Source organism: Malus sylvestris, chromosome 1, assembly GCF_916048215.2.
Source record: "Malus sylvestris chromosome 1, drMalSylv7.2, whole genome shotgun sequence".
Lineage (NCBI taxonomy): Eukaryota > Viridiplantae > Streptophyta > Magnoliopsida > Rosales > Rosaceae > Malus > Malus sylvestris.
The window spans coordinates 22,691,730-22,717,961 of NC_062260.1; the positions used below are offsets into that span (position 1 = coordinate 22,691,730).

At 36.3% G+C, this 26,232-nt stretch overlaps 1 protein-coding gene and 1 pseudogene across 1 annotated transcript; both read left to right on the forward strand.

Annotated features, from left to right (window-relative positions):
- Positions 1 to 9,261: 9,261 nt before the first annotated feature.
- LOC126633429 (UDP-glycosyltransferase 76F1-like) lies at positions 9,262 to 11,177 on the forward strand. The gene is made up of 2 exons (XM_050304032.1): positions 9,262 to 9,838; positions 10,223 to 11,177. Exons 1-2 carry the CDS (start codon positions 9,358 to 9,360, stop codon positions 11,116 to 11,118), a joined length of 1,377 nt encoding a protein of 458 aa, XP_050159989.1. The 5' UTR covers positions 9,262 to 9,357; the 3' UTR covers positions 11,119 to 11,177.
- A 908-nt stretch (positions 11,178 to 12,085) lies between these two features.
- LOC126614667 (UDP-glycosyltransferase 76B1-like) lies at positions 12,086 to 22,639 on the forward strand (annotated as a pseudogene).
- Positions 22,640 to 26,232: the final 3,593 nt, after the last annotated feature.

A 26,232-nucleotide genomic window follows, 5' to 3' on the forward strand; every position in this document is an offset into this window, starting at 1 on the left:
ATAAAAGTAGTATTCCAGTATGAATAAACTGCTTTTTCTTTACTCAGAGAACATGAATAAAAATTATGGTTATTCTCAAAACAAGAGCAATGGCGGAGACTTTTGTCTTGCAGACAGCGCAACCACGCATTCAATACTTCGAGATCGAAAGTATTTCTCGAATTTGGTACTTGCAAAAGTAAAGGTAACAACAATATCAGGGCAATCAGATGTAATTGAAGGCTCAGGAAAAGCCCAGATTATATTACCAAATGGAACAATATTGTCCATAAAGAATGCATTATATGCTACTCGATCCATTCGAAATTTGTTGAGTTTTAAAGACATACGTCTAAATGGATACCACATTGAAACGAAAAGTGTAGAAAATGTGGAATATTTATGCATTACCTCCAATGATACCCAGAAGCGTATATTGGAGAAGTTGCATGGTTTATCGAGTGGATTGTATTATACATACATAAAGACAGTTGAGGCATATACTGTCATGAACCAGAAGTTCATTGATTCAAAGGTTTACATGCTTTGGCATGACCGTCTAGGTCATCCAGGATCTACCATGATGCGTAGAATCATTACCAACTCTAATGGACATCCATTATTGAGCAGACACATTGATGTCTCAAATGATAACCCTTGCAAGGCTTGTTCCCAAGGGAAGTTGGTTATTAGACCATCACAACTAAAGGTTGATGATGAATCCCCATCATTTTTGCAAAGAATTCAAGGGGATATTTGTGGACCTATTCAACCACCTTGTGGACCATTTCGATATTTTATGGTTTTGGTTGATGCATCTACCCGATGGTCACATGTTTGACTATTGTCTACTTGAAATGTAACTTTTGCGAGACTTCTTGCTCAGATAATTAAGTTGCGAACACAGTTCCCAGATCATCCCATTAAGTCCATTCGACTTGATAACGCTGGTGAATTTACGGCTCAAACCTTTGATGATTACTGCATGGCACTGGGCATTGATGTTGAACATCCTGTTCCTCATGTCCATACCCAAAATGGTTCAGCAGAGACATTTATCAAGCGGCTTCAATTAATAGCCCGTACTCTGCTCATGAAAACGAAATTGCCAGTCTCTACATGGGGACATGTCATCTTACATGCAGCATCATTGGTTCGACTGAGACCCATAGCCAACCACCAATACTCATCAATACAACTCGTGTTTGGACATCAGCCAAATATTTCACATTTATGAGTTTTTGGTTGTGCTGTTTATGTACCTATTGCACCGCCACAACGAACTAAAATGGGACCTCAGCGCAGACTGCGAATTTATGTGGGTTTTGATTCACCATCTATCATTAGATATTTGGAACCTTTGACTGGTGATATGTTTACAGCTCGTTTTGCTGATTGTCATTTTGATGAGACAATTTTCCCATCGTTAGGGGGAGAAAAGACCGTTCCAGAAGAACGGCAAGAGCTGACATGGGTTGTTCCCACCTTATCTCATTTCGATCCACGAAGCACTCAATGTGAAAATGAAGTGAAAAAGATCGTTCATCTTCAAGGTATTGCTAATCAAATGCCAGATGCATTTAATGATGCTTCGAAAGTAACAAAGTCACATATACCAGCTGCAAACGCACCTGCAAGAATTGATGTCCCTGTTGGACAAAATAAAGTGGCAGCGAATGATTCATCCAGTGCACGCCTGAAGCGTGGTAGACCCCCAGGTTCAAAAGATTCAGCCCATTGAAAGAGAAAGATGATGGCACAGTTGAACCCAAATGATATCATTCAAGAAAAGAAATTGAATGATAAATCCACAATTCGTGATTCTGTACTTCCAGAAAAAGAAAATGTCCTTGATAAGACACATGTCCCTGAAGAGACAGAAGTACATGAAAGCAAAGAAATATCCATAAATTATGCATGTACTAATGAATTGTGGGATCGAAATGAAATAATCATCGACGACATGTTTGCATTTGCAATAGCCACTAAAATTATATTAAGTGATGATATTGAGCCCCACTATGTTGATGAATGCAGACAGAGACAAGATTGGCCTAAGTGGAAAGATGCAATCCAGGCAGAATTAAATTCCTTGGAAAGACGAAGTGTTTTTGGACCAGTAGTCCAAACCCCGCTTGGTGTGAACCCCATAGGTTACAAATGGGTATTCATAAGGAAACGTAACGAGAAAAATGAGATTGCAAGATACAAAGCACGACTTGTTGCACAAGGTTTTTCACAAAGACCTGGAATTGATTATGAAGAGACATACTCTCCTGTAATGGACGCAATTACGTTCCGTTACTTAATAAGTTTGGTGATTTTAGAAAAACTTGACATGTGACTTATGGATGTCATCACCGCGTATCTATATGGAGAATTAGATACTGACATATATATGAAAGTCTCAGAAGGACTTAAGTTGCCTGAAGCAACTAACAAACCACGAGGTATGTTCTTAATCAAATTAAGGCGATCACTATATGGGCTGAAACAATCTGGGCGAATGTGGTATAATCGTCTCAGTGAGTATTTGATTAAAGAAGGATATGCCAACAATGTCATCTGCCCTTGTGTGTTCATTAAGAAATCAAATACTGGATTTGCTATAGTGGCAGTATACGTCGATGATATGAACCTAGTTGGAACCCCGGAAGAGCTCAACAAAATTGCTGAATATCTGAAAAGTGAATTTGAAATGAAAGACCTTGGGAAAACAAAATATTGTCTCGGCCTGCAGATCGAGCATTGTGTTAATGGAATTTTGGTCCATCAATCAGCTTACATTGAAAAAAAGTGAAGCGATTTGGCATGGACAAGGCTTATCCACTTAGCACCCCAATGGTTGTTCGTTCTTTGGACATTAAGAAAGATCCATTCCGTCCAAAAGAAGATGATGAACTGGTCCTTTGTCCAGAAGTACCATATTTGAGCGCAATAGGTGCTTTATTGTATTTAGCACAATGTACTAGACCAGATATAGCTTTTTAAGTTAACTTGTTAGCCAGGTACAGCTCTGCTCCAACAATTCGTCATTGGAAGGGAGTCAAAGATGTTCTACGATACCTTCGTGGGACAACAGATATGGGTCTTTTCTACTCAGACAAGCCCACAAATGAACAGATCATTGTTGGATACGCAGATGCTGGTTTTCTCTTCGATCCGCATAAAGCCTGCTCACAAAATGGATATGTGTTCACTAATGGAGATACTGCAATTTCATGGCGATCAATGAAGCAAACGCTAGTTGCTACATCTTCCAATCACTCGGAAATAATTGCTTTACATGAAGCAAGTCGTGAATGTTCTTGGTTAAGATCAATGATCCATCACATCAGGAATTCGTGTGGTCTACCTTCAAAGACAAACACTCCAACTATCATCCATGAAGATAATGCAGCCTGTGTCGCCCAGATGAAGGAATGATTCATCAAGGGTGATAAGACTAAACACATATCTCCAAGATTTTTCAGTGCTCATGAGCTTCAGAAAGGTAAAGTTATTGAAGTCAGACAAATCCGTTCCAATGAAAATTTAGCAGACTTGTTCACCAAATCTCTACCAAAGTGCACATTTCAGAAGTTGGTGCAGGGAATCGAATTACGTCGGCTTACAAATTTGAAGAATGCGGAATCAAGGAGAGATACAATTCAGGGGGAGCATCCATGATACATGTATGTTGTACTCTTTTTCCCTCGATTAGGATTTTTCCTATCAAGGTTTTAACGAGGCAATATAAGCATACTCAACACCATTCGGGTAAAGTTGTACTCTTTTTCCTTCGCTAAGGTTTTTTCCCACTGGGTTTTTCCAAGCAAGGTTTTAATGAGGCAACTGATGTTGATATGTGGGCATCCAAGGGGGAGTGTTGTAAAATAGTGGGTATGTTTGCCCACATGTATATAGTAACTCATTCACAAGTTTAATAGTGTCATTTGTTTGTTTCCTATGAGGTTGCTCTATAAATAGAGCACTACATTTGATCAAATTAGACTTGGAAGAGAAAAACAACTAATAACAATAATATACATTACTTCCTCTGCAACAGCTTGTGTTGGTATAATATTTTGCAACTATTTCGCTCTTGTCTCTAGTAAATGTTATCTCTCTAAATTTTGCCTATTTATAACAACAATGATATTCCTTGTGTATCTTTCTAAGCAATATCATGAAAGAGGTAGCGACAAAAGGAGCAGGCGGTCGACACGCGGGATTTAGGGAAAAAACAGCATCAACAGAGCCATCAATAAGATAAGATTCCTGTTGAAAAGTAAATTGATTACTAATTTCATGTTAGTAAATGATTTACTTATCTATTTTATCTTTGTTCTATTGAGTTGCTGTGTTATGTTGTGATAACTTGTGCTCATATGCCAAGTTTATGATCTTAGATCATGTCTCTTGTCAAATGCTCATATGCTTTGTTCTGCCATGTGTCAAAATCACATTGGCTCATGTAATTGGACGGTTGTGATGACTGATGTAAAAGGAAGGAATGAATATGAATAAAATGTGCTCTCTGTGTAGTTGCAGGGTTGCAGTTGTGAAAAGAACTTTGTCTCTCATTCTCTCTGTCTTTTCAACTTCCTCTAAAATCCAATACATATATATCAGATTACTAGGAAAACTTAACATGGTATCTAGAGCTCAGGTTCTATCTGGAATCGGGGCGTAAGATCTGTGAGTACTGTGCTCGGAAATCCAACGTGAACTTTCCGACTCAGTTTGTCGATTCAAGTCTCAAATGGCTGGATCTGGTGGTAGTGATCTTCGGGCTCCAATATTCAATGGTGACAACTATGAATTCTGGAAGATCCGAATGAGAACTATTTTCAAATCACATGGAATCTGGGATTTAGTTGAAAAGGGGTTTGAAATTTCAGAATCGAAGGATAAGAAGATTAGAGATGAAGGTTCATCGGAGTCGGAGAGAGTTTCTCTGAGCGACAAGCTAATGAAGGATGCTAAGGCACTGGGTATAATCCAAGGAGCTGTCTCGGATGATATCTTTCCCAGAATCTCAAACGAAGAGACCTCAAAGGGTGCTTGGGATATCCTACATCAGGAATTTCACGGTGATAAGCAAGTGAGATCCATCAAGTTGCAGGGTCTACGCCGTGATTTCGAGTACACAAGGATGAGGGATGATGAAACTCTATCTGGATATCTCACTCGTCTTCTCGAGTTGGTAAATCAGATGAAGGGTTATGGGGAAGATTTACCCAGAGAACGATTAGTTCAGAAATTACTCATAAGCTTAACGAAGGAGTTTGATCCTGTCTGTTATGTAATTGAACAAACTAAGGATATTGAAACTATAGAGGTACAAGAGGTGATTGCAGCTTTGAGAGGGTTTCACAACGTCTTGATAGGCATGCTGAAAGCACCATTGAAAGAGCTTTCAGTACTCTGAATCTGAATTCGAAAGGAACACAACCAAATCTCTCGTTTGGTAATTCTAAACCAAAGAAGGATTGGAAATCAAAAGGAAAGAAATGGGATCCTAAACCTCAGAATCTTGCTAATCGAGGTGGCAAATATGATCAAGGAGGAAAATCTGATCAGTCTAAGGGAAAATGCAAGCATTGTGATAAACTGCACTATGGTGAGTGCTGGTTTAAAGGGAAGCCGAAATGTCATGGATGCAATCGGTTCGGTCATTTCATCAAGGATTGTGATCAATCAAACAAGTCTGGAAAACTTGTAAACTATGCGAATCAGGTAACAGAATCTGCAACCATGTTTTATGCCTGCCATTCTGCTACTATTGGAAGAAGTATGAATATATGGTATGTAGATAGTGCATGTAGCAATCATATGACCTCTCATGAATCCTTGCTGATTGATGTTGATAAGAATGTGAGATGTAAAGTTAAAATGGGCACTGGAGATTTAGTGCAGTCAATAGGCAAAGGCACATTGGTGATTGAGATGAAAGGTGTGACTAGGTATATTAAAGAAGTTATGATTGTACCTGGTTTGGATGAAAACTTATTGAGTGTAGGGCAGATGGTAGAACATGGATATTGGCTTGTGTTTGGTGATTACATGGTTGATATTTATGGAGATAGGCAGATGGAAGATCTAATTGCAAGTGTTCCCATGAAAAGAAACAGATGCTTTCCATTAAGTTTGGAATATGTTAATCCTCATATGGTTAATAGAGCAACTGTTGAAGAATCAGCTCAGTTGTGGCATAGAAGATATGGACATCTAAACTACATTAGTTTGATGCTTCTGCAAGAGAAGGAAATGGTGCAGGGCCTACCTAGACTACAAGTTTCTGAGCATGTTTGCTCTGGATGTGCTACAGGGAAGGGTCACAGGGAATCATTTGACAAGGGAAAAGTTTGGAGGGCATCACAGCCTCTAGAACTTATTCATTCTGATATATGCGGCCCAATGCAGATAACTACTCTAGGAGGCAACAAATTCTTTCTCACATTTATTGATGATCACACTAGGATGTGTTGGATATTTTTCTTGCAACACAAGTCTCAAGTCTTCAACATTTTCAAAAGGTTTAAATCCATGGTTGAGCTGCAGAGTGGTTATCAAATCAAGAAACTCAGAAGTGATAGGGGTGGAGAATATACATCTCTAGAGTTTTCAAGGTTCTGTGAAGATATGGGATTAGAAAGGCAATTGACTGTTGCCTACTCTCCGCAACAAAATGGTGTTGCAGAGAGAAAGAATAGGACAATAATTGAAATGGCAAGAACTATGATGATTGAAAAGAAGATTCCTTTGAAGTTTTGGGCTGAAGCTGTCAACACAGCTGTGTATCTGCAAAATCGATGTCCAACAAGTGCTCTGAACAACATTACTCCATTTGAGGCATTTAGTGGGAGGAAGCCAGGTGTCAAACATTTGAAGATATTTGGTTCCATGTGTTATATTCACATTCCTTCACAGAAAAGACACAAACTGGAGCAAACTGGTGAAAAGGGAGTATTTGTTGGATATGGAAACTGTGAAAAAGGATATAGAATTTTCAACTTGAGAACTCAAAAGGTTGAACTATCAAGAAGTGTAATCTTCGATGAGAAAGTAATATGGGACTGGGAAACTAATGAATCGGTTCAAGTTTCTTGTCCTTGGAATGATGAAAGAAGCTCAAGGATATCTGAATTTGATCCAGATTCAAGTGATTCATCTCAGTCAATGCAGTCTCCTCTGAGATCACAATCAACTGGAGATCTGCAAGCATCTCAAGAATCTGATTCACTTGGTTCTCCAATTCCAATCTCTGGAAGTTATGACCATACCCCACAGAAATGGAAGAGTCTGAGTGAAGTATATGCTCAATGCAACATGAGCATCATTGAACCTGAAGATTTCAGTGAGGCAGTCAAAGATGAGGCTTGGAAAAAGGCTATGACAGAAGAAATATTGATGATTGAAAAGAATTCCACATGGGAATTAGTTGACAGACCTAGTTGTAAACCTGTTGTGGGTGTGAAGTGGATATACAAAACAAAGTTGAATCTTGATGGCTCCATTAAAAAACACAAGGCAAGGCTTGTAGCCAAAGGTTACACACAGAAACCAGGGATTGATTTTAATGAAACCTTTGCTCCAGTGGCAAGGTTAGATACTATTAGAACACTCATTGCACTAGCTGCACAGAAAGGTTGGAAACTGTGGCAATTAGATGTTAAATCAGCCTTCCTGAATGGTGTTCTTGAGGAGGAGGTATATGTTGATCAACCTGATGGTTTTGTGATTAAAGGGGCAGAAGACAAGGTTTATAGACTGAGAAAGGCTCTCTATGGTCTAAAACAGGCACCAAGGGCCTGGTACAGTGAAATTGACACATATTTAATTCACTGTGGATTTCACAAAAGCTCAAGTGAAGCAACTTTATATGTGAGAAGCAAGGAAGGTGTTGGCATCTTGATCGTGTCAATCTATGTTGATGACATTGTGTACACAGGGAGCAATGCAGAAATGATGGAAGAATTCAAAGCTGAAATGATGTGCAAATATGAAATGTCAGATTTGGGTTTACTTCATCACTTTCTTGGAATGGGGGTAACTCAAACTGAAGGGAGTATATTTATACATCAGAAAAAATATGCTCTAACACTTTTGGATAAATTTGGGCTCAAAGATTGCAAATCAGTGAGCACTCCATTGGTTGCAACTGATAAACTGAGAAGAGAAGATGGAAGTGAACCTGCAGATGAGTGTGAATATAGGAAAATAGTTGGAAGTCTTCTGTACTTAACAGCAACTAGACCAGATATTATGTTTTCTGCTAGTGTACTTGCACGATTTATGCACAAGCCTACCAAGAAACATTATGGAGCTGCTAAACGAGTCCTAAGGTACATTCAAGGAACAATTGACTTTGGAATTGAATATTTGAATGGAAAATCTGTCTTGCTGATTGGATATTGCGATAGTGACTGGAGTGGATCTGAGGAGGATATGAAAAGCACCTCAGGGTATGCTTTTTCATTTGGAAGTGGGGCATTCTCATGGGCTTCAGTCAAGCAGCACAGTGTAGCTCTTTCAACTGCAGAAGCAGAGTATGTTAGTGCAGCTGAAGCAACATCTCAAGCCATTTGGCTTAGGTTTGTGCTCAAGGACTTTGGAGAAGAGCAAGCTGCAACAACATCACTATTCTGTGATAACACTTCAGCTATAGCTATGTCCAAGAATCCCGTGTTCCATCAAAGAACCAAGCATATTGGCAGGAAGTTTCACTTTATTCGAGATGCAATTCAAGAAGGTACCATTGATCTGATTTACTGCAAGAGTGAAGAGCAAATTGCAGACATCTTTACCAAGGCTCTTCCCAAAGACAGATTCAACAACTTGAGAAGTTTGCTGGGTGTGAAATCAGTTAACAATTTAGAAGGGAGTGTTGAAAAGTAAATTGATTACTAATTTCATGTTAGTAAATGATTTACTTATCTATTTTATCTTTGTTCTATTGAGTTGCTGTGTTATGTTGTGATAACTTGTGCTCATATGCCAAGTTTATGATCTTAGATCATGTCTCTTGTCAAATGCTCATATGCTTTGTTCTGCCATGTGTCAAAATCACATTGGCTCATGTAATTGGACGGTTGTGATGACTGATGTAAAAGGAAGGAATGAATATGAATAAAATGTGCTCTCTGTGTAGTTGCAGGGTTGCAGTTGTGAAAAGAACTTTGTCTCTCATTCTCTCTGTCTTTTCAACTTCCTCTAAAATCCAATACATATATATCAGATTACTAGGAAAACTTAACACAGCCTGCAATTTCCAGGGTTGCGTCATGCGTGAGCAAAATTCCCATATTTTTATTTTCCCATGCTCAAGCTCAGCCGCCTCAGCATTCACCAATAAGTTAACAAGTCAGAAGCTAAACGATTGTCGATTCAAAAATGGAGCAAAGCAAAGGCAGGAGAGTCATCCTCTTCCCACTGCCCTTCCAAGGGCACATAAACCCTATGCTAGAACTGGCCAACATTCTGCATTCCAAAGGCTTCTCCATAGCCATCCTCCACACCAACTTCAACTCCCTCAATCCTTTAACCCGAAACCCATACTTCACCTACCATTCAATCCCTGTTGACTTGACAGAAACCGAGGTCTCATTCAAGGATTTCACCGTTCTTCTTTCTATTCTAAATGCTAAATGTGTTGAGCCTTTCAGAGAATGCTTGTCCGGGTTGTTATCCGACGACGTTAATTCGGAGGACCCCATTGCATGCTTGATCTCGGATCCTCTCTTCAACTTCACTCGATCGGTTGCGGAAAGCTTTAAGCTGCCGAGGATCATGTTAAGAACAGGGGGTGCAGCTTCCTTCGCTGTTTATGCTGCATTTCCACTTCTCAAGGAAAAGGGTTACCTACCAATATCAGGTACAATCTCAAGCCAACAAAACTCTATTATCAAATGTCTTTTTATCTCATCGTTGTTACTAATAAATGCAATATGAGTAGATTGAAAACACCACACCGAGACTAATGACTCGTTTTAAATTCTTTTTATACGTAGCACTTTTTTTCTTTGTCCGTAAGAGATTATGCAATATTTACTTTTATTATAAACATGTCAAAACATTATTAAAAACTCAGGTGCTTCTTAGGAAAAAAAACTTCAAAGTGATTCTTGTTCATAGCCAGGTTAGCATTTTTATTCCTTGCTCCACCTCCTTATAAATTAGCATTTTAGGATATGCATTAAAAGGCAAATATATATACTTACTAGGAACCTTATATTTGGCTTTTTATTTTGACCATTAGATTCTCGACTAGAAGAGCCAGTGACGGAGCTTTCGCCTATCAAAGTTAAAGATCTACCAATGATGCCCAATTGCGACCCTGAAGATTTCTATCAACTGATAACCAACATGGCAAATGAACCCAAGGCTTCTCATGGACTCATCTTCAATACGTTTGAAGATCTTGAGGGACAAGCACTTGCCACAATTCGCCAAGAATATTACCCCAATATTCCAGTTTTCTCACTAGGTCCATTTCACAAGTGCGGCCCTACAACCTCTTCTTCTTCAACTAGCTTACTATCACAAGACCAAAGTTGCATTTTATGGCTAAACACTCAAGCGCCAAAATCTGTTGCTTATGTTAGCTTTGGGAGTGTTGCAAAGATAGATCACGCTCAATTTTTGGAGATTGCTTGGGGGTTAGCCAACAGTGGCCAACCTTTTTTGTGGGTGGTTCGACACGGATTAGTTCAAGAGTCAGACTTGCATGATCAAGTGTTGCCAAATGGATTTCTAGAAGCGTTGAACGAAAGAGCCTATGTTGTGAAATGGGCTCCACAAAAAGAAGTGTTGGCCCACCCAGCAGTTGGAGCCTTTTGGACTCATTGTGGTTGGAATTCTACATTGGAGAGCATTTGTGAAGGCGTACCTATGATTTGTACGCCATGTTTCAGTGATCAAATGGTGGATGCAAGATTTGTGAGCGATGTTTGGAAGGTAGGGTTGCAGTTGGAGCATGGGATTGAGAGAGGTGAGGTTGAAAGAACAATTAGAAGACTGATGGTTGAGAAAGAAGGGGAAGAGATCGAAGAGAGAGCCTTAAAGTTGATGGAAAAGGCAAATCTTTCCCTCAAAGAAGGTGGCTCTTCGTACCAATCTTTAGATGGCTTGGTTAATCATATTTTATCCTTATAAATCGTTTGTTTTTGAAAATGGTAATCCATCATCTTTATCATATTCTTAGAATTCTTCCATTTTTTTTCTCTTGCCAGCTTACAAATGGTTGATTATCTTTTTCTTTATACAAAACACGATTCATGATCAAATACAGAACTTCGAGTAAAAGATTTATGCATACTAATAGACATGCTCACGAGTAATGTACATACTAATAAACAGTAAACTACTGGGCTTAGCAATCGAATCTGCCACCTTTGTAAACAAACTGTTGGAAAATTTTGAGTAGAAATCTTCATTCTACATTGTCCCATATTAGTGACTCACCACCAAAAGATTCCCTCACTTTATAAGACTTTGTCTTTGTTAGAAAGTGATTGAAGTGATGGACATTGGAGAGTAAATATTGGGCTCAAACCTTGGGTTTAGTGACGGAGCCACAATTTTTTACAAAACTGAAAGATCCATTAAGTTTAATAAAGAGAATAAAAAGAATCGTTTGACAGAAAAAGTACAGAGAGGAGGGCTGCAAATAATAGTTGATTAGGTTGCTTTATAGAAATAAAGTCTATTTTAAAACCTCATCACTGAGTTTAACTAAATAAAGTCTATTAATCAATGTGGTACCAGATATTGATATAACTTCTCATTTTGGTCTATGAGATTTAAAATCAATAGAATTGGTTCTTAAGTTTGTTTATCGTCAATCATTTTGGTCATTCCGTGAAAAATCTCTTTTCAATAAGGTAAAATGACAAAAGTGTCCTCAAATTTTGTCAAATCACTTTGGTCAATTATTTATTAAATTAAGGGTATTTTTGTCATTTAAATCTTTATTTAACCGAGATTTTTTATAAAATGGTCAGAATGATCGACAGTGAACAAACTCAAAAACTTATCGATTTTAAATTTTAAGAAATAAAATAAAAAGTTATGTCAATCTCAAAACTACTTTAGCTAAAATGCCTAACTTAATTAAATTGCACTCCTTATTACAAAGTCAACAGTCGTGGAACGGGAGTCTTTTTTTCTTTTTCTTACTTTCGTGAAACATGTGTCCTGAGCGTAAAAAACAGAGTTTCCACTGCCCTATAATAATAATGCATATATGAAATTCATAAGCTGACAAGTCATAAAAAACTAAGCAAACACAAACATTCTCGATCAAAAATGGAACAAAGCAAAGGCAGGAGAGTGATCCTCTTCCCACTGCCGTTTCAAAGCCCCACAAATTCTATGCTAGAATTGGCCGACGTTCTACACCCCAAAGGCTTCTCAATAACCATTATTTACACCCGCTTCAACTCCCTCAACCCTTCAACCCTAAACCCAAACTTTACTCACCATTCAATCCCTGTTGACTTATCCGAAACCGAGGTGACCACGAAGGATGTCAACGTTATTCTTTCTTGTCTCAGTGCTAAATGTGTCGAGCCTTTCAAAGAATGACTGGCCGGATTGTTATCGGATGACGTTAATTCAGATGACCCAGTTGCTTGCTTGATCTCCGACACTTACTTTCACTTCACTCGATCCCTTGCGGAAAGCTTTAAGCTTCCGAGGATCATGTTAGAGACCGTGTGCGCCACTACCTTGGTTGTTTATGCTGCTTTTCCTCTTCTCAAAGAAAAAGGATACTTTCCAATACAAGGTACATGAGATATGTGCTTCTTTCTTTCTATGTTGGTTACAAGAAAATAGCTCTACACTGATATCAGTGGCACATAATAAGGTTGCTAAAAGTTTAAGGCATTCATACTTGTTCCTACTGATTATTCCACACAGATACTACTTTTAGTTTTACAGAATAATTAATCCGACAAAACCTAATATTAGTGTTACTTATTTACGTGTTATAAACATGAGTGAATGTACAAATACTTGAACAGCTTACGTTTGGCTCGTATTATCTTGGCAATGATTAGATTCTCGACTAAAAGAGCTAGTGACAGAATTGTCACCTACCAAAGTTAAAGACCTGCCAACGAATCCCAATTGCGATCCTGAGAAACTTTATCAACTGGTCGTCGACGTGGCAAATGAACTGAAGTCTTCTTATGGACTCATCTTAAATACATTTGAAGATCTTGAAGGACATGCTCTAGCCACGATCCGCCAAGAACACCTGCCCAATGTTCCCATTTTCCCAGTAGGTCCGTTTCACAAGTGTTGCCTTACAGTATCCTCTTCAAGTAGTTTATTGACACAAGACCAGAGTTGCATTTCATGGCTGAACACTCAAGCGCCAACAGTGGCCAATCCTTTTTGTTGGTGGTTCGACCCAGATTAATTCAAGAGTCGGATTGGCTTAAAGTGTTGCCTAACGAGTTTTTATAAGTGTTGAACGGGAGAGCTTACATTGTGAAATGGACTCCACAAAAAGAAGTGCTGGCCCACCTGGTAGTCGGAGCCTTTTCGACTCACAATGGTTGGAATTCTACATTGGAAAGCATTAGTGAGGGGATCCCTATGATTTGCACGCCATTTTTTGGTGAACAAATGGTGAATGCAAGAAATGTGAGGGATGTTTGGAAGATAGGGCTCTTAAATCACTACTACAAAAGGGCCCTATAGTGTCAGTTGTTGCGTTGGTTTAATATAATATAGTGGCGCACAAGAGAGTTGCGACACCCACTGAATATGACGTCGGATTTAGAAAGTCTGCGTCGCTTTTAAACCGACGTAAACATTTAATGTCGCTTATAACCGACACACATTTTAATAATTTTAAATACTGGCGTCGCTTTAAATAAAACAGTGTCGCTTTTTAAGCGACATAAAGTATGGGTGTCGCATATAGAAGCGACACTAATTGATTTTTTTATATATTTTAAATCCTACTTCGGTTCTGAGCGACATATATTTTATTTTTTAAAATATTTTGAAACCCAGTGTCGGTTGTAAGCGACAGATTGATGGTCTTTATATACCCTCCCCCGTGTTTTCTTCTTTTTCTCTTGCATTTATCTCATTCTCACGGTTTACAAACCTTCTGCTGTTCTCTCTCTCACCTTCCGAGTTCTTCCAAGTTCATTCTTCACAAAGGTAAGTTTTTCTTGCTTGTAGTATTTTTATTTTCTCCTCTTATGTTTAATGTTTTGATACAATTTATTGTTGTAGGGAATTTATTTGAGCTGGTTGAGTATATAAAGAATTGATCGACGACGGAATTCTTCTATAATTCAGGTTTCTATCACTAAATTCTTTAATTTTTAAATTGTATAATACACAAGTTTATTTATTTAAAAATTGTAATTTAAGTAGTTAGATAAATTTCTATTATTTTTGTTAAATTAATTCATATTTAGGCGAATTAATTAATTTTGTCACTTGAATTGTTATGAGAAAATGGAATGAATATTATTTATAAGCATTTATGTTAAATTAACAACATTAAATATAACATAAACTTATAATATTGAGTAATTTAAGAATATATTATGTTAAATTAATTTTTTTTGCACTCTAATTGTTATTTTAATTTGTTGTTATTTTGATAATTTTTTGTTGTTATTTACTAGAATGGATTTGATGAGAATAATTTGAATTGTTATGAGAAAATGGAATGAATATTATTTATAAGCATTTATGTTAAATTAAAAATATTAAATATAACATAAACTTATAATATTGAGTAATGTAAGAATATATTATGTTAAATTAATTTTGTTTGCACTCTAATTGTTATTTTAATTTGTTGTTATTTTGATAATTTTTTGTTGTTATTTACTAGAATGGATTAGATGAGAATAATTTGAATTGTTATGAGAAAATGGAATGAATAATAATTATAAGCATTTATGTTAAATTAACAATCTTAAATATAACATAAAATTATAATATTTAGTTATATAAGAATATATTATATTAAATTAATTTTTTTTTGCAATTTGAATTGTTATGAGAAAATGGAATGAATAATATTTATAAGCATTTATGTTAAATTAAAAATATTAAATATAACATAAACTTAAAATATTTAGTAATATAAGAATATATTATGTTAAAGAATTTTTTTTTGCAATTTGAATATTTATGAGAAAATGGAATGAATAATATTTATAAGTATTTATGTTAAATTAACAATATTAAATATAACATAAACTTATAATATTTAGTAATATAAAAATATATTATGTTAAATTAATTTTTTTTGCAATTTGAATGGTTATGAGAAAATGAAATGAATAATATTTATAAGCATTTATGTTAAATTAACAATATTAATATAACATAAACTTATCATTTTTAGTAATATAAGAATATATTATGTTAAATTAATTTTTTTTTACAATTTGAATTGTTATGAGAAAATGGAATGAATAATTTAAATAAGCATTTATGTTAAATTAACAATATTAAATATAACTTTTGCACTATAATTGTTATTTTAATTTATTGTTATTTTGATAACTTTTGGTTGTTATTTACTAGAATGGATTAGATAAGCATAATTTTGATAACTTTTTGTTGTTATTTTAATTTGTTTTTACTATAATAGGTGTTGAAAATTAAAAGATTGCAATCGTGATAGAGTTCGAGGGTTGAAAGATAGAAATTGAAAATTCTAATAGTTATGCCTACATGATAGGGATTGCAAGATTGTAGGCATCTTAGTGTCAGCGTAATATTTTACCCTCGTAAACTGGTAAAACATGGACAAGAGTTGGTTGACGATACCCCGAAATTTTGAAGCGTATACAGCTGGAATTAATTTGTTTTTGGATCAAGCAGTTGCAAATGGTGTTGGTCCTGATAAGTTTAGATGTCCTTGCAAAAGATGTTGTAATCGATATACTTTTGTTAGGAACACTATTATTGAACATCTCATATTGTATGATATTGATAAAGATTATAAAAATGCTTGCTGGCGACATCATGGCGAGCAAAACATTGGAGAGCAAAATGTGGCAATTGGAGAAGAAGAAACAGGAGATGAGGTGATTGGCATGCATGACATTCTTAATGATGTATTTGTCCAACCATTAACAGAAGAAGGTGTTGGGCCGTCTACTGAACCGTCTATTGGGGAAGGGCGTCCAGAAGAGGTGGAGACTTTTTTTAGGTTGCTTGAAGAGGCAGATCAAGATTTGTGGCCAGGGTGTAAGGAGTTTAAGAAATTAGAAGCAGTTGTAAGACTGTATCAGATCAAGTGTTTAGCGGGAATGTCAGACGACATCTTCACAACTTTACTGGAGTTAATTAAAAGAATGTTGCCTGAAGGGGATTGTTTGCCTGAATCATGTTATAAGGCAAAAAAACTTATAAATGACTTGGGTCTGACGTTCTGAGACAAAGTAACGGGAAAAACTTATTCGACGGTTATTAACGAAAAATCACGATTTAACGGTTATTTTAACTCCGATTTTGATGATTTTTTATATGTACACTCCTTCACCCTATATGAATACGGTGAATGAATGCGATCTTCAATTTGAAATATTTACACTAGTGGATATCACAAAATCTTGTGTTATACTTAATGAAAGTATGAATAAACTCTTTAAGTGTTAGTGAATGTATCGTTTTGATGGAATACGAATTCTACGAAACTAATTTCAACGATCGAACCGTCAAACTTGTTTGTATATAATTCGAGATCGCATACGCCAAAAATTGCAAAAAAAAAACTTTCTGAGACAAAGTAACGGGAAAAACTTATTCGACGGTTATTAACGAAAAATCACGATTTAACGGTTATTTTAACTCCGATTTTGATGATTTTTTATATGTACACTCCTTCACCCTATATGAATACGGTGAATGAATGCGATCTTCAATTTGAAATATTTACACTAGTGGATATCACAAAATCTTGTGTTATACTTAATGAAAGTATGAATAAACTCTTTTAAGTGTTAGTGAATGTATCGTTTTGATGGAATACGAATTCTACGAAACTAATTTCAACGATCGAACCGTCAAACATGTTTTTATATAATTTGAGATCGCATACGCCAAAAATTGCAAAAAAAAAAAACTTTCTGAGACAAAGTAACGGGAAAAACTTATTCGACGGTTATTAACGAAAATCACGATTTAACGGTTATTTTAACTCCGATTTTGATGATTTTTTATATGTACACTCCTTCACCCTATATGAATACGGTGAATGAATGCGATCTTCAATTTGAAATATTTACACTAGTGGATATCAAAAAATCTTGTGTTATACTTAATGAAAGTATGAATAAACTCTTTAAGTGTTAGTGAATGTATCGTTTTGATGGAATACGAATTCTACGAAACTAATTTCAACGATCGAACCGTCAAACATGTTTGTATATAATTCGAGATCGCATACGCCAAAAATTGCAAAAAAAAAAAACTTTCTGAGACAAAGTAACGGGAAAAACTTATTCGACGGTTATTAACGAAAAATCATGATTTAACGGTTATTTTAACTCCGATTTTGATGATTTTTTATATGTACACTCCTTCACCCTATATGAATACGGTGAATGAATGCGATCTTCAATTTGAAATATTTACACTAGTGGATATCACAAAATCTTGTGTTATACCTAGATTAATACAAATTGGTACGTTATATTTAATATTTGTGCATGTTATATTTCATAATTGTATGTTAATATGATGTTTATATGTTTTTATAATTTAATACAACAAATTATTTGCATAAGAAAAATTCATTTTAAACGAATAATGATAAGATAAGATAGGATGTTTGTGGTGATTTTAGAATACTTATCATACTATTTTATGAACTAGTTGGTCAATTATTTACAATAAAAATCAAAATTTTAATTATAAATTAACCGAACAATGTTTGATCAAAAGTTTCAAAATTATAGATGTTTGATTAAAAAAATTCAAATATAAGGTGACACACCCCGTCCCGAAGGAGGGCATGCTGGCCGTCACGTGAGAGTAACGTAACCATTTGCACAGTACGGAAGCTTTGATTATACAATTTATAAGTTGTATCTTAAAGCTTCCGTACTGTGCAAATGGTTACGTCACTCTCACGTGACGGCCAGCATGCCCTCCTTCGGGACGGGGTGTGTCATAAGGCATCTATATCAAAATGATCCTAAAATTATATTTATGTTTTTATTAAGTATTATGTATAAGTTAAATTTTATATATTAAAATATTATATGAAATAACATAACTGTTATTTTTTAATTTTGGGTTTAACTATTTTTTTTTCTCCTGCGTTTCCATTTTTTTTTTAGTTAAACTCTTTTTTTTTTTGTTGGGCGGGAATTTTCCCGGTTTTTTTTGCACGGGGAAATGGATTGGAAGAATTAGGGTGGAATTGGACGTGCGAATGAACCGAAGCATCGAAATCATAAATAGTTGCGTCGAAATAATAAGTAGTGGCGTCGGTTTTAACCGACGCAACTACTTATTATTTCGACGCAACCACTTATTATTTCGACGCCTCGTTTCATACGTCGGTTAAAACTGACGCAACCAGTTATTGTTTCGACACAGGCATTTATTATTTCGATGCCTCGGTTCATTCGCACGTCCAATTCCGAGGACACTGCAATTACTGTCTGTCAGAATAACGTCGGTTCAAACCGACGCAATTGTCCTCTATTTCGACGCTAGGTAAAACTGTCAGACTATAACGTCGGTTTTAAGCGACGCAATATGCCCCTATTTCGACGCCTCGGTCACATTCGTACGTCCAATTCCGAGGCCATTGCAATTATTGTATGTCAGACGAACGTCGGTTAAAACCGACGCAATTGTCCTCTATTTCGACACTAGGTAAATCTGTCAGACTATAACGTTGTTTTTAAGCGACGCAATATTACCCTATTTCGACGCTAGTCAAAAATGTGTCAGAGGTTGTGTCGCTTGGAAGCGACGTAATGGTTGCATATTTCGACGCTAAGTTTTTTGGCATATTTAAGCTTCTACGACCTATTTCCGTCTCTCATTTCACTCCCTTCACTCCCTCATTTCACTTCCTCTCCTTCTCCATCTTCTGTATTCCGCATTTCTTCCGTGATTCCTTTGGTTTTGCTATGGATAGTAGTAGTGATTCTCAACGTGATGAGGAACTTCATGTGGAAGAGGAGGAGGTCGAAGCTGGTTATTTTTCTATATTATTATTAGATTCGTTTTTTTTTTTTTTTTTTGTGTTTAATCTTCTAGTATTCTTATAAACTAAAAATTTACATCTGTTTCCAACTTTTTTGGTTTGTTTTAATTGTGTTTTTTGTATGAACAAGGAACATCTCAACGGAGGCGAGGACCCTCAGTTCCCAAATGGACGAAACAGCTTTGTTCGTTTGATATGTCTGGAAAATGCGTTAGTGATAACTCTAGTGCATTTTCAAAATATGTGGCATCGGAGGTTAGAGACCACAGAATTCTCCCATTGGCGAAGCATTGGCGTAAGATTAAGGATGTAGATAAGGAAGCTTTCTGGAATAGAATTAAGGTATAGGTATTTTTATTTTTGTTAGAAAATAAAAGAATAATTCAATGATTGTTATAATATTTGATTTGGTTGATTTTTTTTTATTTTTTATTTTTTTATTTTTTTATTTTATGGATGTAGGGAAATATTGTTTTTGAAGATGCTGATATACCAAGATTGCCTTTGATCCGCTTTATGATGCTTAAGGTTGCTGAGCATGCACATAAGGAGTTTAGAAATAAGTTAAAAAAAAAGTATTATACCAACAGAGCTGCAGAGGAGCGTCGCCAGCCTCCTCTTGATGTGAATCCTACCCAGTAGGGTAATTTGTTGGCATACTGGAGTGGAGATAAAACAAAGGTAAACGATGTAGTTTATTTCGTTATAACTATAAATTTGTGTAATAATTTTTTTATTTTTATTTTCAGGAGGTTGCTGAAAAAAACAAGATTAATCGGCAAAAGAAAACAATGAACCATACTACTGGTACAAAATCTTTTGCAAGAAAGCGGCAAGAATATGTATGGATTATACAATTTATTCGAAATGTTATTTTAAATATTCTATAGTTATAAATTTTAATTTTAACGAGGTTTGCCTAAAATTGTTTGTGTGAAATTTTATTTTTGGTAAAGCGGAAGAAGCATGGGAAAGAAGCCGATCCTGTAACCTTTTTTCGTGAATGTCATACACGAAAAAATGAAACTTGGATTGATGAAGAATCGGAGCGTACAGGGGTAATTTATTTTACTATGTTGGTATTTCATTGTTATTCATTTTTATTATCTATAGCTTATTTTTCTGTTTTACGATTGAATTTTTATTTTTAAAAATTGTAATGCTAGGCAACAATGGAGAGCAATCTGCAAACTTTGATTCAGTCGGGGCAAGAGGATAATGAAGATCTTAGGACCCAAGTGTATGTTGATACAATGGGTCCTGAGAGGTATAATAGAGTCAGAGGATACGGTCATGGGGTGACCCATGATATGGTGTCCTATGCGTCTTCTTCGTCTTCTACATCAATTTCCTCCAAGAGGTCATCTAACAGTGCAATGGCATTGCTGATGACTCAAAATAATGAGTTGAAATTGAGGGACGAAAATAACAATAAACGAATTTCGGACCTAGAGAACAAGCAAAGTCAGATGTTTGCGTGGCTTTTCCAAAGATTTCAGCCACAACCACAACCACAACCACCATTTAGCCCGGGAACCCAACAATCAGGCCAGAGTCAGCCTCCTCCTCCTCAACAGTCGGGTCAAAGTCAGCCGCCCCTTGCATATCCGTATGCTGGCTATAATCAGCAACCTCCGTATCCTATGTATCCGATGCCTATGCAGCCCACGCCATACATGCAGCAGCCGCCTATGCCATACATGCAGCAACCTCCCATGCCTTACATGCAGGAGCCGCCTTATCAAGTGCCAGTATATCGACCCGAGATGGCTGCTCCTTGTTCTGAATTTCCAGCTGGGGGGTTTGCTGAAATGCTTGCGGGTGTTGGATCTGATATGGACTTGTCGAGGATGTTGGCATCAAATATAGGACCTCAAGGACGAGAAGGATCTGTGCCACGTTCAGGCGCAGATTCGGTTCCGTAGTTTATTTGGTTCACTTTCTTGTCGGTTAAATATGACACTTTAATCGTTCTATCTTTTTTGTTTTTTTATGTTATGTTTGTAATGTCGGATTTAGTAGTTGTTATGACGGATGGGTTTTTGTATATTAAGTCGAACGTTAGATGTACAATATTTGTGTATTTTGGCACTATTTTTATTGTTAATTATTTTCATTAATGTATGTACAATATTTGTGTATTTTGGCACTATTTTTTTTTAACTATTTTCATTAATGTTTATTTTGGCCTTGGAATTTATTAATATAATTATATAAATTTTTTCTGTTACAATGAATTGAAGAAGAATGGGGTTTGTTTGTTTTTTTATTATTATTAACAAAGGTGGTGTCGGTTAAGACCGTTATTCGTTTGCATATTTTATTTATTTAATTGTTATTTGACGTCGGTTTATGGGATATTAAATTGATTTAATATTATTTCATTGTCGTTTAAAAGCGACAGTAGGATTTATATTTTACAATTAAATTGCTAATGAACGTCGCCTTAAAGCGACGTAACGTGTAAGTATGCGTCGCTTTAAACCGACGTTAATTTTAGTGTCGCTTTAAAGCGACGCTGTTTAGTGTCGGTTTAAGCCACCAAACCGACGCTAAAGCCCTTTCGTGACACTAGCAATAGTGTCGCTTTGAAAATGCGACATTACATTGTTTTATGTCGCATTTTTGCCAAAATCATATATTGTAGTAGTGAATTTTAGGTAGACGGGCCATGGGCCCACTCTAACAACACCGATATTATCCCCACTTGGCCACCTGCTCTATCCGTCAGGTGTGGGGTTTTAATACAAAATGCCTCGGTGTTAGTTAGAGTGGGGTAATTCTATATAAATGGCTTGTTCTCAAGCCTTCTGGCCGATGTGGGACAAAGGAATTCTAACACTCCCCCGCACGTGAGACCCTATTTTATGGGTCACACGTGGAGTTCCACACATCGGCAACCACGTGGAGCCAAGCCGGGGCTCACCTGTTCACGCTGGGCCAATGCACGTGGCATCTCTTGGCCTAAATGGAGACAAGTCAGGGCTCACCCATTTGTGCGGGGCCAAAGGGGACCCACCTGTTCACGTGGATGTACGAACCCGTCCCCTGGCTCTGATACCATCTTAAATTTCAGGTAGACGGGCCATGGGCCCACTCCAACGACACCGATACTATCCCTACTTGGTCACCTGCTCAATTCGTCAGGTGTGGGGTTTTAATACAAAAGGCCTCGATGTTAGTTAGAATGGGGTAATTCTATATAAATGGCTTGTTCTCAAGCCTTCTGGCCGATGTAGGACAAAGGAATTCTAACAAGGGCTGCAGTTGGAGCATGGGATTGAGAGAGGTGAGGTTGAAAGAACAATTAGAAGACTGATGGTTGAGAAAGAAGGGGAAAAGATCAAAGAGAGAGCCTTAAAGTTAATGGAAAAGGCAAATCTTTGCCTCAAAGAAGGTGGCTCTTCGTACCAATCTTTGGATGGCTTGGTCAATCACATTTTACCATTGGCTAAATAGCCAAAATGGTCCCTGATATTTGCATAACTCATCACTTTGGTCCATAACATTTCAAATCAATAAAAGTGGTTTCTGAGATTGTCAACCATCCATCATTTTGGTCATTCCGTTAAAAACTCCGTTAAGTCTCCCGGAGCTCTTGGCCGGAAGTTTGGGCAATTTTCAAAGCTTCGTAACTCAATCATTTCTTAACCAAATTCGACCCATAATATATCAAAATGAAGATAGGAAAGTGTAGAATAATATTATACCTATTTGGAAGCCCAATGGCTGTCGGAGATGGCCGGAAAATAGCCTCAAAGTTGACTGGTCTGAGGGAAAATTGGAAAACTCGTCGGAAACTGGGTAAACTTTAAACGTTCATAACTTCTTCAATACTCAACGAAATCAAGTGATTTAAAACAAAAATCATACTTCTCGACGAGACGAAGAGAATGGTACCTTTTTAGACGGCTAAATCTCCGTGGTTTGGCCGGAAAAAGGCTCGAAAGTGGCTAACTCGAGACCAAGACAGCCACTTTCGAGCCATTTTCCGGCTAAACCACGGTGAGTTAGCCATTGAAAAAGGTACCATTATCTTCGTCTCATCGAGAAGTATGATTTTTGTTTTTGAATCACTTGATTTCGTTGAGTATTGAAGAAGTTATGAACGTTTAAAGTTTACCCAGTTTCCGGCGAGTTTTCAAGTTTTCCCTCGGACCAGTCAACTTTGAGCCAATTTTCCGGCCATTTTCGGCAACCATTGGGCTTCCAAATAGATATAATTTATTCTACACTTTCCTATCTTCATTTTGATATATTATGGGTCGAATTTGGTTAAGAAACGATTGAGTTACGAAGCTTTGAAAATTGCTCAAACTTCCGATCAAGAGCTTCGGGACACTTAACAGAGCTTTTAACAGAATGACCAAAATGATGGATGGTGGACAATCTCAGGGACCACTTTTATTGATTTGAAATGTTAGGGACCAAAGTGATGAGTTATGCAAATCTTAAGGACAATTTTGGCTATTTAGCCTTCTACCATTATAAATCGTTTGTTTTTTAAACTAAAACCCATATGTTGTTTTTCTTTCATGGATCATGTATTATATCATGAACTATCATGAACTATCATGATTCATCTGTCTCATTGTGTTTAAAGAAAGTGGTGGTCCATCATCTGTGATGTAGGACATATATGAAGAATTGGCTTCTATATCCTATATGTTTCTAGGAATTAATTTGGCTCGTTAATGAATGAAGAGGAGTATCTCTTCAATTCATTACGTGACTGGGTTACGGAAATTCATGTTTATAATTAAAATAATTCATATTATAATGCACTTTGTAAAATTATTTTTGCAAAAAATCATCAAAATATGAGTTTGTTGAGTCATCGAATTGTGTGAAAATAAATGGACGAATTTGGTAGAAATATTAAGAACTATCTATCTATTTGATACAATTAATTGACTAAACAATCTTAATTTTTATTAACTTTTTTTTATAAATAGTATTTATAGAGAGATTTATAATAAAACAATTTTGATTATAAACATAAATTTTATAAATCGGCTTTTTAGTGAATTTGAGGACTGAGTTCCTCCTCAACCTTGAAAGAACCAAGCATTCCTCATATTTCTAGAGGAGTGTTTATCATCTAAGTTACTGAGTTGTACTTCTGCAATTAAATGTTGTCAAAAGTTGGACCACTTTCGTCATCCATTTTCAGCTTGCCATTAGGTGTATATTTGCTCACCATTATTAAGTGATAGTAATACTCATTATTTCATTTATTTCCGTTAAATAAGTTTAAATTTTAAGATTTGTGTATATCTATAATACAAATATCAAATCTTGAACGCTTCTAAAAGTGATAAATAAGATGGTGAACATCATTATTATTTGAGGGCTTTGAGCAAAATATTTTGTTACCGGCATAATTGGTAATTGAAAATGACATTCATACAAAAATAGGTTGACTCATCAACCAGAAACGGAAGTAAGCTACCTAAACTGATAATCAACCAGAAATGGAAATAAGCTGAGCTGGAAATATGATCCATAGACCTAAACTGATAAGAAAAATACCTTGGATAATCCTAATAACCGATAAGAAAAACACCTTGGATTAATCTTATTATCTCTTAACTAAATTCGGATTTTGTGAGCGTTCAAATTGTTGGTAATTGCTTGCTATGACTGCTAATTGATTCTGGTTTTGGTGCGGTGGGAGAATACGGTGGCAGTTTTGTAATTGTGGCGGTGTTTTGTGGTTCCGGATGATACAGGATGAGGACAGTTGAATATCAGAGTGCGCAACGAACGAGACTAACAAAATAATAAGAATATTATTAAACGAACTGAGAATGCCGAAACGGCTACAAAACTCTAAGAGACTACATTGTGAATGACTTATTCTCAAACTAAATTACAAGCTCTATTTATAGAGCAATAAACCTAAGAAACCCTAATGCGTAAATGCCAAAAATACCCTACTACAAAATCAAACCAAATCTCTAATTAATTTCCTAAATCAACTTAATAAATTCCAACACCCCTCCCCCCCCCCCCCCCCGTCAAACTCATGGCGGTACACATCATGAGGTTGCCAACAAGCAGATGTGGACAGGCTCCGTTTGGCGGACAGGCTCCGTTAGGCGGACAGACAGACAGGCAGGCTCCGCAACGCGGACAGACAGACAGGCTCCGCAATGTGGACAGACAAACAGGCAGGTATGCAAACTTGACTTGACTTGATTCTTGACTTGACTTGATTCTTGATGGCAAACTAGCAAACTAGTTCTTGATTCTTGACTAGCTAGTGTTGAGTGTATGGAAAGAACCCATCACTAAACGGACGAGATTTCCATATCTCAATTGTAGTAACGAACGAACAAACACAACTATCACTCGAGTGGTCACAATTCTAAGTACTCAAATGACGGTCACAAAACAATCCCGTATAGGCCAACAACTGGTGTGGACCTAAAAACAAACTTAACCATTTTTTTCTTGTTGCCCTTGTGGACCTTAAACTAACAGTAAACAATTGTTTTTCTTTTTCCTTCTCTTTTTGCTTTTTTTTTTCTACCTTCCTTCCTTCCCATTTTTCTTTCTTTCTTCTTTCATGCGAACAAACAAAACCTTTATGTTTTTTTTTTCTTCTGTGCAAACAAACAACAGCAGCAAGATCCTTTCTATTTTCCTTTTTTTTTTCTTCTTGTAAACAATCAATACCAAATAACAAATCTAAAACGAAAACACAAACAGCGGAAGATGACGGAAACAAAACTGATACAAACAAATTGATACTAACGAGAACGGATTGAACCCTAAGGATCGAATCCGCTCTGATACCAAGTTGAATATCAGAGTGCGCAACGAACGAGACTAACAAAATAATAAGAATATTATTAAACGAACTGAGAATGCCGAAACAGCTACAAAACTCTAAGAGACTGCATTGTGAATGACTTATTCTCAAACTAAATTACAAGCTATATTTATAGAGCAATAAAGCTAAGAAACCCTAATGCGTAAATGCCAAAAATACCCTACAACAAAATCAAACCAAATCTCTAATTAATTTCCTAAATAAACTTAATAAA